Raw genomic sequence first — 19,342 nt, forward strand, 5'->3', positions numbered from 1 at the left:
ATCAAGACACTATGGTACTGGCACAAAAATAGACATATAGATCAACAGAACAGAAAGCCAAGAAATGGACCGGAACTATACAGTAAATAATCTTTGACAAAGCAGGAAACAATACACAAAGGAAAAAAGATGGTCTCTTCAACAAATGGTGCTGGGAAAACTGGACAGTGACATGTAGAAGAATGAAACCGGACGACTTTCTTACACCATACACAAAAATAAATTCAAAATGGATGAAAGACCTAAATGTGAGATAGGAAACCATCAAAATCACAGAGGAGAACACAGGCAGCAACTTCTTATGAGACACATTGCTGAAGGCAAGGGAAACAAAAGCAAACATGAACTATTGGGAAAATGAACTACTGGATAAAAAGCTTCTACACAGCAAAGAAAACAATCAAACAACTAAAAGGCAGCCTACAGAATGGGAAAAGATATTTGCAGATGAAATATCTGATAAAGGGTTATTATCTAAAATCTGTAAAGAACTTACAAACTCAACACCCAAAACACAAAACACAATGGGCAGAAGACATGAATAGACACTTTCCCAAAGAAGACATCCAGGTGGCTAACAGACACATAAATAGATGCTCAACATCACTCATCATCAGGGAAATACAAATCAAAACCATGAGATACCACCTCACATCTGTCAGAGTGGCTGAAATTAACAACATAAACGACAGGTGTTAGGGAGGATATGGAGAAATGGGAACCCCCTTGCACTGTTGGTGGGAATGCAAACTGGTGGAGCCACTCTGGAAAACAGTATGGAGGTCCCTCAAAAATCTAAAATAGAACTGCCCTATGACCCAAAAATTGCTCTACTATTTACCCAAGGATACAAAAATACAGATTCGAAGGAGTACATGCACCCCAATGTTTACAGTAGCATTATAAATAGCCAAACTATGGAGAGAGACCAAATGTCCATCAACTGCTGATGGACAAAGATGTGAGATATACATGTGTATACACACACACACACAGGAATATTATTTAGCCATCAAAAAGAATGAAATCTTGCCATTTGCAATGATGTGAATGGAGCTAGAGTGTATCACGTTAAGCGAAATAAGTCAATCAGAGAAAGACAAATACCCTATGATTTCACTCATGTGGAATTTAAGAAACAAAGCAGATGAACATATGGGAAGCGGGTAAAAAAGGAGAGGGAAATAAACCTCAAGAGACCCTTAGAGAACAAACTGAGGGGTGATGAAGGAAGGTGGGTGGGAGATGGCCTAGATGGGAGATGGGTACTAAGGAGGGCACTTGTGATGAACACTGGGTGTTGTATATAAGTGACGAATCACTGAATTCTACTCGGAAACCAATATTGCACTGTATGTTAACTAAAATTTAAATTTAAAAAAAAGAAAGAAAAAGAGAAGAATATAATAAACAGAGTAAGACCTGGGGAGAGCAAAAAAATGTAAGAAAGCTGGCCATTTAGAAATGGGGCCTTTTAAAAATACTTTAGTTGATCATTTTAAATCATCTATTATCAATTACTGCTGCTTAATTTGATAAAAAAAAATACAATTCCTGGGCAATGAGAAGAAACCTCCAACATCATTCCATTTTCCTGACTTTCCCTAATCTATAAAAATTGGTTACGCTAATTTTAGGTTTCTCAATGACAAAAAATCAGGTTATGAATCACTTAACCTGTAGTTACTTGTCCGATCCATTTTGTATTATCTGTGCTACTACTGTTAGAACAAAATATTTCCAAGATAGGGAATTGTTTTCAATATTTTAATGTTTATTTATTTTTGAAGGAGAGAGACAGACAGACAGAGCATGAGCAGAAAGGGGCAGAGAGATACAGAGATACAGAATCCGAAGTGGGTTCCAGTCTCTGAGCTGTCAGTGAGATCATGACCTGAGACGAAGTTGGACACTTAACCAACTGACCCAAACAGGGAGGCCAAGAAATTTTATATAAGATGTTTTATCATAGCACAATCCATTTGATAAAATCAAAAATGGAAATACTAATTAGTTTGGTTAGAGACAAGGGAAATTACAGAAGTAATTAACACTATCACCTGCTTATTAGTATGAATTTTCAGGCAACTTAAGCTACTTAACCCAAAAAAAACTCTGGAGTGAACACCTCAGGAAAAAGAAATTTGATAAATAAATGAATTAGATAACTTCAGACTGTGATAAATGTCTGCCAATTAAGGCCTCACGGTAGGCCTCTGGGTAGCAGACCGACAACTTCTTGGTGTGTCCTCACAGGATGGAAAGGGCAAGGGAGCTCTCTGAGGCCTCTTTTATAAAAACATTAATTTCATTCAAGAGGACTCCACTCTCATGATCTAATAACCTTCCAAAGGCCCCATCACCTAATACCAACACATTGAGCATAAGAATTTCAACAGATGAATTTGGGAAGCACAAAGACATTCAGACCATAGCACATAAAAATGTAGTCTACCTAATATTCAACAATTTAAAATGTTTTTAATGAGATAAATTCATATAATATCACCCTTTTAATGTATACAATTAAGGGCAATTCAGCATATTCACAAGTGTAAAAATATCACCACTATCTAATTCCAGAACATTTTATCACCAAAAAAAAAAAAAAAAAAAAGCTAAAACAAAAACAAAAACCAATTCATGTCTAATAGCAGTTACTCCCCATTCCTCCTTTTTCCCAGACTCTGGCAACCATTAATCTTTCTGTCTCTCTGGATTTGCCTATTGTAAGCATTTCATAAAAATGGAATCATAATATGTGACTTTTTGCATCTGGCTTCTTCTGCTTAGCATGATACTTTAAGGTTCATCCATATTATAGCATGTTTCAGTACTTCCTTTACATGTTTGAAAATATTCCATTGTACAGAGATAAAAACATCTTTGCTTATCCATTCATCAGTTAATAGATATCTGTGTTGTTTCCACATTTTGGCTATAAAGAATAATGCTTTTTTACCTCCTTTATATGTGGGATCTAAAAAAGTTTAATTCATACACACAAAGACAGAAGTAACAGTGGTTACCAGGGGAAGGAAAGTGGAGGAAATGAGAGATGTTGGTCATAGGATACAAAATTACAGTCATGTAGAATCAGTAAGACCTAGCAATATGATATACAGCAGATGACCATAACTAACACTGTATCCTGGAAATCTGCTAGGATAGATTTTGTGTACTCACACCACATTAAAAAAAAAAAATAGTAACTGTGAGGAAATATATAAATTATCTTGACTACAGTAATTGTTTCACCATATACATCAAAACAACAATATGAATACCTTAAATATATAAATCTTTTTAAAATAAGCACTTTTAAATGCAAAAGAAAATAATGCTATGAACATTCATATACAAGATTTTGGTGGACACATAATCTTGTGTGTATACCTACAAGTAAAATTGCTGGGTCATATGGTAACTCCACATTTAACTTTTTAAAGGTAATGACAACGAGTTTTTTCCCCAAGCAGCAGTTATTGTTTAAGCCAATAATTCAACAGCAACATACAAATTCTAATCAAGGAGAAACAGGAAAATAAAATAGCAATCTTTTAAAAAGCATAGTTAAAACAGTACAAAAGGAGACAAAAAATAAGACGATAAAACCAGTCACAAAACAATCAAACCAACCTAAATTGATTAAATTCACTAGCTATAATACAGACTATAAAACTTCATTTAAAATATCTAGCTATATGCTGTTTCCAAGACATGTACCGAAAGCATAAAACAAACAAGTTTTAAGTAAAAGAATGCAAGAGGAAGTACAAGCAAATGTGAAACAAAGGAAAGTTAATTGTAACTATGTTAATGTAAGAAAAAATAGATTTAAATCAAAAGACTGAGGGATAGAGTCACTACATTTAATAAAAGAATCAATTTAGAAAGAGATTACAAATATGTTTATGTGTGTGGGAGGAGGCGTATGTGTTCATACACACACTAAAACTAGCATACTATTTCAGAGGATTCAGAGAATTTAAAGGCTTTTCATAAGATCTAAGTTAACAACTCTAGGCTAATGAAACATTTGCCTTGTCATTCTTTACAAAATCATAAAACCTGACACAAAACAACTATATAAAATTTTACATTAGTCACTAGGCATGTCAAAAGAAGGGCTCAGGGGCGCCCGCGTGGCTCAGTTGGTTACACATCTGACTTCGGCTCTGGTCATGATCTCACCATTCTTAAGTCGAGCCCTGTGTCAAGCTCTGTGCTGACAGCTCAGAGCCTGGAGCCTGCTTCTGATTCTGAGTCTCCCTCTCTCTCTGCCCCTCCCCCGCTTGTGCTTTGCCTGCCCCTCTCTCTCTCTCTCTCTCTCTCTCTCTCTCTCTCTCTGTCTCTCTCTCTCTCTCTCTCTCTCACACACACACACACACACACACACAGAAATAAACACTGTAAAAAAAAAAAAAAAGGGTGGGGCTCTACTTATGCCTTTTTCTTTTTTAGAACTTATATTTCCCCATAGTAAGATCTCAAATTAAAATGTTCAAAAGCATCATAAGAACAAAAAAGCCAATGTCTTATTCTCATAGGCAAATGCAGTAGAAAATTAACAGGTTATTATTTATGATGATTACATTTAATAAAAATATATCCTTCTTTCAAAACTACTTTAGTGTTACTGACAAAACTAACAAGATTACTTTAAACAGAGACAACGACAAAAAGCAAACCTTTTGTAAGTTTTTTTGTTTGCCTATAAAGTAAGTGACAAGATAAAGATAGTATCTCCTATTCTGGCATCAAAGCAGATTTTTTATTTTTAGTAGTTAACTCATTCATTCAAGAGTACACAAAAAAGATAATTTGCTTACCATGTTTTAAAGTATCATGATCAATAACTTTATTCCAATTTACTAACCAAACATACTGGCTATCATTTCAAACATACACATTATATTGATCCCCTCAGAAGTTATCCACGTGAGGCCAAAGGATTAAGTGTGCAAGATGCTGGTAAAAAATAATCTCTTGAAACTGTAAAATATATCCAGAAATTGGTTGCAGGGAATAAAACTGAACAGCTTACCTCATATCCTGAAATTTTTTTGGAGCTATAAATATCCACTTACACAGAAATACACGACACAATTTAATTTCAGCAGGCTATACTTATGGATTTGAATAATAAAATATTAGTAACCTCTCATAAGAATTTTCCATAAACTTGCCAAGATCGTGCTCTTACCTATAGTTTGGAAAACTTCATTCATCAAAGCTTCATTCACTGATAAAGAGTTGACATTTCCAATATGAGACCAACTTTGATATATTGCTTGCAGCAGAAGTGTCTGTGCTCTTGTAGCTTGAATTGTGAGATTTGGAAGTTCAAATATACCTTCAGTTATAGCAATCTGAGATCTTTTGGTCCTGCATAAGAAAAGAGAAAGAACAATACAGTAAAGAGCATTTACAAATAACAACATATGAAATGACCTAGATTGTAAGCCAAAAAAAAAAAAAGTATATATCAAAAATATTTTAAGTAATAATTAAATCAAATAGATATACAATTTCATACTTTAAAAAATTTTTTTGACTGTTTATTTATTTTGAGACAAACAGTGCAAGCAGGAAAGAGGCAGAGAGAGAGAAGGGGACACAGAATCCAAAGCAGGCTCCAGGCTCTGAGCTGTCAGCACAGAGCCTAACATGGGGCTCGAACTCACGAACCATGAGATCATGACCTAAGCGAAAGCCACTTAACCGACTGAGTCACCCAGGTGCCCCTACAATTTCAGACTTTAAATTTCACTATTTCAGAACCTCTTACAATAAAAAATAAAAATACAAACTAAAATAATGTCCATACATACACATTCATACACACACACACACACACACACACACACACACACACACTGTTCAATTACAAGTTTTCAACCAAGACAATCTTCAAAAGTAACAATGAAAATAATACTAGTTAACATCTAAGAAAATTTACTACCAGTCCTGCATTGTTCTAAATGTCTTATATCTATTAACCCATTGAATCAAATATTATAAAACTATTAAGTAAAAATCCAAAAATTAAATCCAGGGATTCTAATCCAGAGAACTCTATTCTATACCTCCTCTCATAAGTATTTATGAAAAATTTACATTATACCCAGATTATTTGACAATAACACAGAAAATTTTTTTAGAATCTCTGTCTGGGAATATCTAATTCACTGATGTCTTAGTCGTCTGGTTCTTTCTTTGAATGAGGTACCTTGTATAATTAAATTTTCCAAATAACAAAGCTTCAAAGTTAGAAAATGTTTAATATGTCTGTGAACAACAAGATGATAAAGTTAATGAAATATGCAAGTAGAAAAAAGAAAAACCAAGAGAAAGAAAAAAATTAGGATGCTACCATAGTAGACTCAGCCACCCTACACTTTCCTCAACCCCATAAACCTCTACCCTTTATCATCTTCCCAACAGTATCCACCTAGAGTATTGGGCATCTCTTGTATAAAACCTCAGAGGCCCATCAATCCTACCTCTTATTCCAACCCCTGCTATAAGAACCAATTAATGCGGATTTTTACAGTCATTGCTTAAAGCGACTGAACAGTGAGAGACTCCCATGGGAATTATTTTGTATTCATGTATGGAAAGCCTGGAAATGAATGGATAAATGCTTTCCTTCCTCTTGCTTCCCTGACAATTTTGAGATGCATTTCATAATTTTCTTAGGAAGGTTCCAGGAGGTCAAGGATCAAAGAAAAAGGTCTCAAGTAATTAGGAAAAGCCTTCATGAGCTTTGGGACATGGTCAGGCAACATCCAACAGGTGTAATTGCAAGTCCCAAAATAGAGGGGAGAATTGAGAGAAGCGGAACAAAAAAATATTTAAGGCAATAATGGCCAAACTTTTAAGAAAACAACAAACCCCAAGCAGAAGACACTTAAAATCATACCAAAGGTACATTGCAATCAAATTGCTGAAAACCAGGGTTAAAGAGAAAATCTTAAAGACAGGCAGAGGATAAAAAAACACAAGTTTGGTTGGTACAAACAAACCAACAGAAACTCCTTTTACAATGCCAGTATTTCCGATACCAAAACCAAAGACACTACAAAAAAGAAAACTGCAGACCAATAAACCTTACAACCATAGGTGGAAAAGTCCTCAATAAAATATAAGGAAACCAAATTCAACAATACATTAAAAGGATCATATACCATGATCAAGTAGGATTCCTTTCAGGAACGCAAAGATGGTTGAAAATCGACAACTTAAATGGACATGATACACCATGTTAATAAAATTAAGGATAAAAATCATACAATCATCTCAACAGATGCAGGAAAGATACTGAGATAAAACTATAAAACTCTTAGAAACATAGCTGTAAATCTCCATGATCTTAGTTCCATAAATATCGTACCAAAAGAAAAGCAACAAAAGGAAAAAGAGATAAACTGGAATTCATCAGAATTTTAAAATGTTGTGTCTCAAAGGCTACTATCCAGAAAGTGGAAAAAAGATAATAAATGCAATGTTTGAAAACCACATAGGTAATAATAGGCTATTGTACAGAATATGGAAAGAACTCTCACTACTCAACAAAAAGATATAAATGAAATTTAAAAATGAACTAGAACATGAATAGACATTTCTCCAAAAAAGATAACACAAACAGCCATATGCACATTAAAAGATATTCAACATCATTGGGGAAATGAAAATCAAAACTATAGTGAGCTGCCACTTCACACCCACTAGGATAGCTATAATAAAAGGAAAATAAAAATGGAAAATAACAAGTGTTGGCAAGGAGAGGAACTGTAACCATCATACAAAGGAGGTAGGAGTGGAAAACAGTTAAGCAACTGTGCAAAACAATCCATCAGTTCATCAAAAAAGTAAATACAGAGTTACTATATGACCCAGCAATTATATTGCTACATATATGCCCATGAGAATGGAAACCATGTTCATATAAAAACTCATACATACGTTGTTCACAGCAGCATTATTCTCAGTAGCCCAAAAGTGTGAACGATCCAACAATCCAAATCAGGAATGGATAAACAAAATATGATATATATGTGCACACACAAGATTATTTGACCATTACATGGAATGGAGTACCAGTAAATGCTACAACATGGATGAACCTGGAAAGCATGCTAAATGAGAACAGCCAAGCAGAAAATGCCACATACTGTATGTTTGTGTTCATATGAAATGTCCAAAATCATGAAGATAGGGTTTTTTTTTTGAATTCAGAAAATGTTCTGCAATTAGTGACAATGACTACAAGATGGCGTGAAACTACTAAAAACAAAAGAATTGTACAGCTAAAAATAATTAAAATGTATTATTGTATTATGTGGATTTTATCTCATTAAAACAAAAAAAAAATTTTTCTCAAGTGGTCAGAATTCTGTTCCTAGGAACAGTGGTCTAAGTAAATATTGCTTTCTCTCACTCAAAAATATCAAAACAACAAAAAGAAAATGACCCAGCTCTTTTAATTAGCATGTCAGGCAATTTAAATAAACAGTTTCGGGGCGCCTGGGTGGCGCAGTCAGTTAAGCGTCCGACTTCAGCCAGGTCACGATCTCGCGGTCCGTGAGTTCGAGCCCCGCGTCGGGCTCTGGGCTGATGGCTCAGAGCCTGGAGCCTGTTTCCGATTCTGTGTCTCCCTCTCTCTCTGCCCCTCCCCCGTTCATGCTCTGTCTCTCTCTGTCCCAAAAATAAATAAACGTTGAAGGAAAAAAAAAAATTAAAAAAAAATAAAATAAAATAAAATAAAATAAATAAATAAATAAATAAATAAACAGTTTCACATTAAGACATCTATCACCTTATCCATACAATTTTCAAATACGTAATGGCAATATGTGACTCTACCTAGATTTACCCTTCAAGCCACACAATCCTGGTCACATTTTACCAGAAAACCCATTTTACCGGAAAACCCAAGGAATGCAATGAACAGACCAGAAAACAAATATGCACTGAACAAAAGATTCTTTAAACCAAACAGGTAAAACAGCAAAGATCAAAAGAGACAGACGGAAAAACAAAACGGATCCAAGGCACAAATTTATAATGCCATTACAGTTACTTTTGCTTTCCTAACACTGCAGCCATTTTATAAATCATTTTATTTTAATAAGCATTTAAAAACATGATGTTCTCAAAATTCCTTACCAAAAAAAGTTTATTGGTAGTGATACTAAAGAAAAAAATATTTGGAACACCTACGATATAAAAATATACTATTAATCTAACCACTCGATCTTCAGTTAGATACTCTATGGAAAGTCCTATGGTGTAACAGGAGCCATATTCTTATAACTACAGCAGTAACTGTTTGTAAGGAAAAAATAAAGTGGGATTCTTTTTACAAGTGAGACTTTACTATTTCTTAACAAATTCAGCTACTGTATATGGTACTCTAACTTTCAAACCATCATATGTTACATAAAATGGTTCCCAAATGGGTAACATAGACTTGAATAAAAACTTAAACATACACAAAATCAAATTGATTAATTTATCCTACATTTAGTCTTGCCCAAGGGTAGGAGGCAATTCTCTCCTTCAGATTCAATTTAATTTGACATCAAAGGAAAGAATGCACGTTGTACAAAAGCCAGAATTCAATAATAAACAAATAAACTATCTCATACATGTCGTACATGTCTTTGTGGTTTTATTTTCCAGCTGTAGAGGGCCACAAATAAAAGTAAATTTTATTATGCTTCTGTTAAGTACTCTAGTAGCATCTGAACTAAAATAAACTATTTAGGAATAATTTAGCAAAAGATGGTAGGTTATACAATGCCCCTGTTAGTGTAACACTATCAAAGAAAAGAGGTTTCATTCTATTTTGTTTTGGTAAATATTGAAATATTTTTAATAACAAATATAAAAAAAAAATAAATACCCATGTATCCACTTCATCAGACCCAATTCAGCTAAGCATAACATCATACCATATTTGCTTCAGAAATTTAATTACAGATCAGTATCTTTTAAAACTTTATTTAAGCTATTTGGGAGACTCATTAAAATGTAATGAATATCAACAATAAAACAGAATTTTCCTTGTGATTTAGGCCACTATGCATTTATTTAATTTCTTCAAAAAAAACAGTTCAATCAAGTTCATACTAAAAATATCTAACAACTTCTGGACTTAACTAGCTTTTTGAAAACTCACTAAACCAACTGTTTAACACTTAAGTTGGTGAAAATAAAATTATTTAACAAATGCTTATTTCACATATCCAGAAGTCCTAGTCTAAACATATGTTCACTTTACAGAATAGGTTTAAAAACTATCGATTCAAACATTACCCTCTAGGGAAAAATAAATCCTAATGTAACTAGTGGAATAAACAACTCATTAAAACTCAACTTGGACAAACTCCAGGGTAAATTTAGGGAAATAGAAACAAGTAGGTCTTGACTGTGTAGTAGCAAAGATTGAAAATGAATATGCCCTAATTAACAAACACTTTAAAAGACTCTGCTTGTGCCATCTACTGACAAATCATAATACAGAGCTGATGAAATTTCTGGACCAACAGGGCATTTCTTTAAAGAAAATTCTTCCTTCGAAATTGTAAATAGAAAATGTGGAAGTAGTTTTTACTACTCGATGCAAAGGAATTAACTTAAACAATCCATTCATGTTCATAAGCAAAATTTTTGCCATACACACACTTGAGGAACAGCCATCCATTCTCTTAAAATCAACACACCTCATAGCAATTGAAAGAATATCCTCAGCAACAGCTGGATCTAAAGATTTATATAGAGTCCCCAAATGCAAAGCTTGAACCTACAAACTGGTTCCAAAAATGTATTTTTGTTATTACTCATATCCTGCAAAGTAAAATAAGATTAGATCACTTTTTCCAAAATAAAATGAGTATAAAACCTCACTAACTCAGAAATAAAGCAGTTTAAAAAGTTAAGAAATTTGTATTTAGTTCTGTATACAACTCTTTAACTTGCACAATACATCAATACTCGATGAAGAAAAATGTTTTTAATTAAGTGATAGGTAAAATGAAAGCTTAAAGCCCCTCTTTGCTCCCCCTGGTCCCACCCAAACCCCTGATAACTACTTAAAGTTTAGCACACACAACTATAGACCTCTACTGATTTTATGAATTCATACACATTTAAATTTTAATGGACGTGGAAGGGTCTATAGCCTGCTTTTATTAAACAACATTCTTAGAAATCAAGCTCTTTCTACATTAGTACAGACACTTTTACGTTGATCTTTTTAATTCATGCCTGATAACGGTTTGAATATAGTTTCACATTCATCAGCAGTGTATCAGAATACCCCTTTCACCACATCCCCACCAGTATATTTTTTAATCACGAGTGTAGCATTTGCACATAACTCTAAAATGCAAACTATATCATTATGTTATGAAAATAATTCACTATTTTTCAAATTTCTGAAATATTATTTCAATTTAAATATTAGATAACAGAGAAAAAGGAGTAAACCTTTTATATCAAAAAATATATAATCAACTTCTGATTAATATGCAATGCCCAAAACTGTACAATGAACCATGGGTGGTAGCAAATGAGCAAAATACAAAAGGGGCAAAATGTCCCTTCACATTCTCATCATCTCTTAGGTTAATCAATATAAATAATTCACCTACTTAAGGAAAAATATTCAACTACTCAGGAAAAAAGAGAAAGGAAATGTGTTTATAGAATATATTTTATGTATGTAATACTAACACTCAAATATAACCTTGAGAATTCTGATTACAAAAATCACGAACATTTTAGTTCAAGTTCAGTAACTAAAGTCACTAGCTTTTTCCTTGGGCCAAGAGCACATTTTGCACATATTATGTAAGTAAATAGGAGACAGACTTGGCTGTCAAAACCACATACAATCTAAAACCTCATCAATCAGACAACCAAAAAAACAAAGAAATCACTGAAAAAATTACCAGCTGCATGTCAATAAATATTTACTTGTGCCTACAACGGATTCAAGGTTTTGAGGATAAATATTCTCCATAGAAAAAGAAATGGTCCTTACGGAGGTTAAGCAAAAAAGAAAGGAGAACTATTAAATAATCACATGAACCAGTGTAAAATTACTTCTATGAAAAGTGCAGTGAAAAACAGAAACAATATCACATGAAGGAATATATTAGGGGAATGTGTCCTAGTCAGACCAAGTGTCAATTTCTAGTATCTATGGGGTGAGTAAAAGTTGTTTAGGCAATTGACTAGTGGAAAAATATGACGAAAGACCTGGCTGAAAGACAACCAAGTGAAAAAGGCAAAAAGTATTGAGGGACTAAGGAGGAAGACATTCAGATGGACAGCCAAGACAGGGTCAGATCATGGAGAGTTTCACAGAATGTTTTAAAGATTTTAATCTTTACTGTAAAAGCTAGAAGTATTTTAGGCAGGAGAAGGACATAATTAGATGTATCTTCCAGAAGCAAGCCAATCAAACAAACCCAGCTACCGATGTAAGAGTTAGAAAAGATGCTCAACATCATTCATCATCAGGGAAATAAAAATCAAAACTACAATGAGATAGCACCTCACACCTGTCAGGCAAAAATTAACAACACAGGAAACAGGTTGTGAGGATGTGGCAAAAGGGTAACTGTCTTACACTGTTGGTGGGAATGCCAACTTGTGCAGCCACTGTGGAAAACAGTATGAAAGTTCCTCAAAAAGTTAAAAATTGAACTACACTATGACCCAGCAACTGCACTACCCAAAGGATAAAAATACGGATTCAAAGGGGCAGCACATGCACCCTGATTTTTATAGGAGCATTATCAACATCAGCCCAATTATGGAAAGAGCCCAAACGTCCATCAACAGACACATGGATAAAGAAGATGTGGTGTATACATATACAATGGCATATTACTCAACCATCAAAAAGAATGAAATCTTGCCATTTGCAACAACATGGATGGGACTAGAGTGTATTACGCTAAGCGAAATAAGTCAGTCAGAAAAAGACAAATCCCGTACAATTTCACTCATAAATGGAATTTAAGAAACATTAAAGATGAACGTAGAAGAAAGAAAAAAAAAACAGAGAGGGAGGCAAACCATAAGAGACTCTTAAATACAGAGAACAAACTGAGGGTTGCTGGAAGGGAGGACGGTGGGAAAGATGGGCTAAATGGGTAATGGGTATTAAGGAGGACACCTGTAGGGATCAGCACTGCGTGCTCAGTGTACATGTGTTGTACATAAGTGATGAATCACTAAACTCTACTCCTGAAACCAAATTACACTATATGTTAACTAAAATTTAAATAAAAACTTGAAACATTAAAAAAAAAATAGAACATCTCTCTAAATACTTAGATAAGAAAGGAGGAAAGCCTGTGTCTTATTCATAATGAGACTCCAGGGCCTACAACACAAGTTTTCACATGATAGGTGCCAAAATATTATTTCTAAAACAAATAAATGAGTCATTAATCAGTTGAAACTTGAAAAAAGCTAAGTATTAACAGATTCATCGAGGAAACTGGCAATATTTTTAAAGTTATAAATAATAAAGAACACAAAGTTATTATTGAGAACTTGCTAATAGTTACCAACTTGCTATTGAGGGTTCCATCACCAACTAATTAAAAAATGTCTAGAACCAGATCTCTCTAGGTCTACCATATCACCGTCTGTAATCTTTCATTTCCACATCTTATAAAATCGAGAACACATGACTTGTTTATAATGAGGTTCAAATAAATCCCTGTATATAGTGGAATTAATAAAGTACAAGTGCTATAGAAGAGTATTATGATGCTGTTCTTAGAGATTACCTCCTGCCTCTAAGTATGCACTGTATGATATTTTGGATATGGGGATCTCCAATGATTATTTGTTCCTAAATTTCAAATTAATATATTAAAAAGAGATTAAATCAAACATAGTTAAGAAATTTAGAAGCAATAAAAAAAAACTTAAGCTAAATTTAGTTATTTCTAACCACACCATTTCCCTCTTAATATATTAATAACTTAGAATTCTTTTGAATATACTCTTACATTTCAGTTCCCAAAAAATAATGAAACACAGACGTATTTCAAAGATACTGTCACTAGAATAAAATGCTGTCACAGGATAATATTCTCCTGCTGTTGTACATAGACAAAACCAAATACTGGGGAAAAACTAGCATAATTCTTCTCATAGAAAGAGATGTATGTAGGTCTTGTAATAATATTCCCCAATATCCAAAAATCAAATTTAAAGTCAATAATCTAAGAATGAATTTTAAATGTTCATTTGGGTACCACTAAACAATTTTACTAAGTTTAAAACTTTTAACAAGAGAAAGAGACGAATCCTATTTGCCCATACAACTTCACACCCAACTGATCATAAAATTCCATGTGGAAAATATCAAGTTTTCCACCAGGAAAATCAAAGAAAACCTCCTGTTCTCATTGGACCAACACTCTCTGGTTGTTAACATGTGTTGCATGCTCTTCATGCACTTAAAAAAAATCAAAGAGAAACATCTAACTGATATAAAGACAGATGTTATTTACCTATAGTAGTGTTTTTTCATGTCTTTTTAATCCCATACACACACACTCTAAAAACTTAAAGTAGGTATTTTTCAATTGGTCATTTAAACACATTATAAGATCAGAATCAAAACATGACAAAAAATAAAGCCTGAGAGGACTGTTAAATTATAAAAACCTGTTCTTTCAAGGGAAATTTTTTTCAAACAAGAATGCATTAATATTCTAAGTAAATGTACTTTATATAGTAAAATATAAAATCATTAATACAATGACAAGATTTATAATTTCATAATTGAAAATTATAGCTAAAATGTTGCAAAGTGTTGAAATTAACCAAAATAAATCCCAAAACAGCATAAGCAGAGGCTTAAAAGTTAGTACTAAGAGAGACAACAGAACATCTGATGAAAACATGTTCATGTTATTTATTAAGTGTAATAGCAATTTAAATAACAATCATGTTATTTATTAAATTTAAGATTCTGGACTATTACTCCTATAAAGATTACTTAGGAGGTAGTATTTTTTCACTTTAAGATGTGTTATTAAAAATCATTCAATCAAGATAAATTCACAGAAAAATCAACGACCTCTTTGGAGGGAAAACAGTCATAATCGGTAAAGCCTAGGTTTATGTCTATTCTCTATTTCCCAACTCTCCAAAAGAAACATAAATAAATACAGGGATTTACACAATAAAACTATTCTTTCTGATATGAACAAACTGGTAGTTGAGACTGCAAATGCAATTTAGGTCAATTTTTCACCCTGATACAAATACAAGGCTGTAAATAAATGAAATACAGAGAACAGTAAAATAAGTTTTTAAAAAGTTTTAATCTTGTTAAAGATTTAGACTACTGTGCTTGTTGTCACTTAAAATACTTTAGAGTCCTATGATATCTCACATGTTAAAATTAGGTTTCTATTTTTCTTTTATTACTCTCTTAAACTATGCTTTAAAAAAAACACTACCTTCATTGATTTCACTCAATGAAATCAAAATATGTGAATGCGCATATATAAAATCTATTTACAAAATATTTTCTTATGCAACTGAAAATGCTATGAGACTCAGTCTCTGGCCACACAGTGGCCTAGAGAAATCCCACAAGCCCTACTGAAAAGAATCAGTTGTCTGATGAGTTTGGGTGAAGGATGGAACAACAAAGCAAGGAATAGTGAGTCTACTAGCTAACACACTAACCAGTCAACCCCTGAATCGACACCGGCATTACCCCTTATTATGAGCCAACTGTTCTCACCAAAAGTTGACGCACTCCAGGAAAAGAGAAAGGGACTAACTGCAGTGGGACCAGAAAGAAGTTTGGCAGCCACATGAGTATACATGTCACAAATCATTGAGTTGTACACATAAAATTGTTGAATTTTGCTATATTTAAATTATACTCTAGTTTTAATATGAGAACTATGTTAATGAAAACAGTGGTATACTTCATGTAATAATCCATTACAGGGCACTTTATAAACTACATCCTATACAACTCTAAAGTAATATGAAAGCTTGGTACAGTTCTATCTAGTATTTTCAGGTATAGCCAGACCTCTAAATACTTTTGTGATTTTTTTCATTACTCATAGGGATTCTATAAAAGAATATTTTGAGAAATTAAGTATGAAAAATTAAATATTCACCTTCAAATATTATTCCTCCCCCAAAAAATAAAGATCATCATGAGACTAAACAACTAATCTCTAGAAACAGAAACTCCAAGAGCACTCATATCTGAATATTTGCACTTATTAGGATAAAAAATTGAAGATATTCAAGAATGGCACATTTAACTTATGTTTCTCTTCAGAAGCTAGAATATTAGCTTTACAATATTAAAGCTAATCATTTATTTAAAAAATTGAAGATGAACAAAAAGAAAATATACCTACCTTTTCTTCCTTAAACGTTAATATGACCTAGTATACTTGTACTTTTTTTCTAATGTCTTCAAAGTTTATGTTAGCTGATCTAAAAATGTTTATAGAATTATTAAATTCTACTTGGGTTCATTTTAATTAACATTTATTAAAAATCAATTATATGCTAGGTCCTGGACCATTAAGGCAATTATAAAGAATAAAACCAATCAAGATGCGAAAATTATAAAGTCCTATAATGACAAGACTAGGCAATTTCAAAATGAATTAACTTACCAAAGATTTAAATTCTATTAATAAAAGACCCAGTGCCAGCTATTCATCTCCCTGATAGGAGTTAAATTCTACATTTAAATAAGTTTTAAAGCAATTATCACAAAAATTATGTAAAAGCTTTTATGTATTTGATGTTGAAGAAGGGGCTAATGACACAAAGGACATTCTCAGAACATCCCAAGTCACAGTTGTAGCAACAACTGTAACCAGGTTTGAAAGCCATGCATACAACTCTGGAATTTAAACATTTCTGAATAAGGGTATGGATAGTTATTTGCAAGCCTGAATATATTTTACTCGGTTAAGGAAAGAAACATACAGATGTAGAATGAAAAACAAATTAGCTACTGGCTATGTCAAAGATGAATCTCAAAAACATTATCTAAGTGAAAGAAGCCAGATACAGGATACCACATTTTGTATGATTCTATTCACATGCCATAAAAAATAAATTTATAAAGAAAGTGGTTACCTGTGGCTGGAGCTGGGGATTAACTGTAAATGAGCATGTAAACTTATTGGGAGGGTGAAAATGTTCTAAAACTGATTCATGGTAACAGCTGCATAACTCAAGGTGCTAGAAATCACTGTATTTACATACCTGAAATGAGTGAATTTACGCTATGTAAAGTACACCTGAACAAATCTGTTTATTAAAGAAAATACAAGTTAGCAAGCCTACTCCTATGGAAGATGCCTTCCTTATAATGCAAACTTAATGCCAACTTTTAAAGACACTCCCTCACTAACGGTACTGGGGACTAACCTTGGGTCTTAATCCACATAGATCTAAAACTATTCACTGTATACACTATTCAGTGTATGTATATGCATTAATAAGACAAAGATATGTATGAAAGGAGTAAAATAGTTTAGAATATTTTAGAGACAGAGAAAAACTGAGCACTGCTTGGGGAGGGGCAGAAGCGAAGGACACACAGAATCTGAAGCCGGATCCAGGCACTGGGCTGTCAGCACAGAACCAGCCTGACACAGGGTTCAAACCCATGAACTGTGAGATCATGACCTGAGCAGAAGTCAGACGCTTAACTGACTGAGCCACCCAGGTCCCCCAATCCACCACTAATTAAATGGTTTTCAGTTCAAATATGAATCATTAACAAAATTAGACAGAAAAATATAGACTAATTCAAAAATATTATGCAATCAAAAACTACGTACATGCCTGAAACTAATATAACACCAAATGTTAACTATATTGGAATTAAAGTTAAAAAAAGAAAAAGAAAAAAAGAAAAAACCTAGGGTGCCTGGGTGGCTCAGTCAGTTAGGCATCCAACTTCAGGTCATGGTTTGTGAGTGCAAGCCCGCCTCGGACTCTGTGCCGACAGCTCAGAGCCTGGATCCTGCTTTGGATTCTCTGTCTCCTCTCTCTGCTCCTCCCCCGCTTGTGCTCTGTCTCTCTCTCAAAAGTAAATAAATGTTAAAAAAAAAAAAACCTATGTAAACGTCTCCTTACAAGGCTTAAGACAGTAAAAAGGTCAATTTTATGAAATTAGATTATAAAAGACAATAATACACTGCCTCTTAAACCAATTTTTCTCATTTTAATATTCCCTTAACTTATAGAATGTGTATTTTCTACTGCCATAAAGGCAGGCATTTTGCCAATTTTGTTTATTGGTGTATCTCCATAGCTAAGGCCTTGCAGAGAGTGTCTGGCACATACTGGACATTTGTCACTTATCTGTAAAATAGACCTGAATTAATGAACATAGAACAGTATCAAGTGTGCAAAAAGGCAGACAAACAGTGGACAAACTCAATGGAGTTTTAAGAACAAAAATTGCAACTGAATGCGGAACACTGTTCACAAAACAAGAACATATGCACCCTGTCTTTTCTTGTCATCCTTCCCTGTTTTAATCACCCAGACAGATAAGCATATAAAAGAATCATGAAAAAGTTAATAAAGGACAAAACCAAAAAATATGAGCAAAACAAAGAAAAGTTCTAAGAAATATGCAAGGAAATGCTTAATAATGGGAAGGTGGTTACATTAACAAGACCATGCAAGTATATCCCAAGTCACAAAACACAGAATCCTATAAAAGACTTAAGTTACATCATGCACAGAGCCATCTGGCATGTGGCCCACACTGTTATATACCTGACCTGAGAATACAGCTCAAATAAAATTATTCCACCTTAGTAGATAGTAGTAATAAGACCTAGCCACTTGCTTTAAGAAGTTTGATTGAAACTGAGCTTACAAAGGGAGTTAACTGTAATACAAAAGCAGGGCGGAGGGAAGGGGGAAGCTATTTCAACAAGTTATCCAAATCAAAAGAGAAAGCTGAAACAAGAACAATTTGCACTATGTATTTCCCAAATCAAATTTACCATATGATATCATGGAGAAATTTACCAGGATATTTTCATTATGATCATGCTTAACTCTCTGTAAATGTGAAGACTAATCAAATAAAAAATGCATATTTTGTTTCTTGTAAGGCAGTAAAATTTGGACTTAACACCCTGTCTCAAAAGACAGTAGATTCTTAAGTGCCCAATCTAAAGCTTCAGAACAACAAAAAAAGAGCATTTTCTAAGGAAATTCAAGTTTGGATGTGAAATGGATGCATGAATTGAGCCTAAGACAAATGACGATTGCTGTAATT

General features: G+C 33.4%; 1 protein-coding gene across 2 annotated transcripts in view; it reads right to left on the bottom strand.

The window, feature by feature from the left end:
* VPS13B (vacuolar protein sorting 13 homolog B) overlaps nt 1-19,342 on the bottom strand; it is an 806,197-nt gene that overhangs the window by 646,249 nt on the left and 140,606 nt on the right. For both annotated transcript variants that reach the window (XM_047088880.1, XM_047088879.1), the window contains exon 17: nt 5,207-5,388. In XM_047088880.1, coding sequence (XP_046944836.1) covers nt 5,207-5,388 — 182 coding nt within the window. The remainder of the gene's footprint in view (nt 1-5,206; nt 5,389-19,342) is intronic.

The sequence above is a fragment of the Lynx rufus genome, unplaced genomic scaffold, assembly GCF_022079265.1.
Source record: "Lynx rufus isolate CCGP_SWC_20201006 ecotype Redwood Valley unplaced genomic scaffold, mLynRuf1.p SCAF_26, whole genome shotgun sequence".
Taxonomy (NCBI): Eukaryota; Metazoa; Chordata; class Mammalia; order Carnivora; family Felidae; genus Lynx; species Lynx rufus.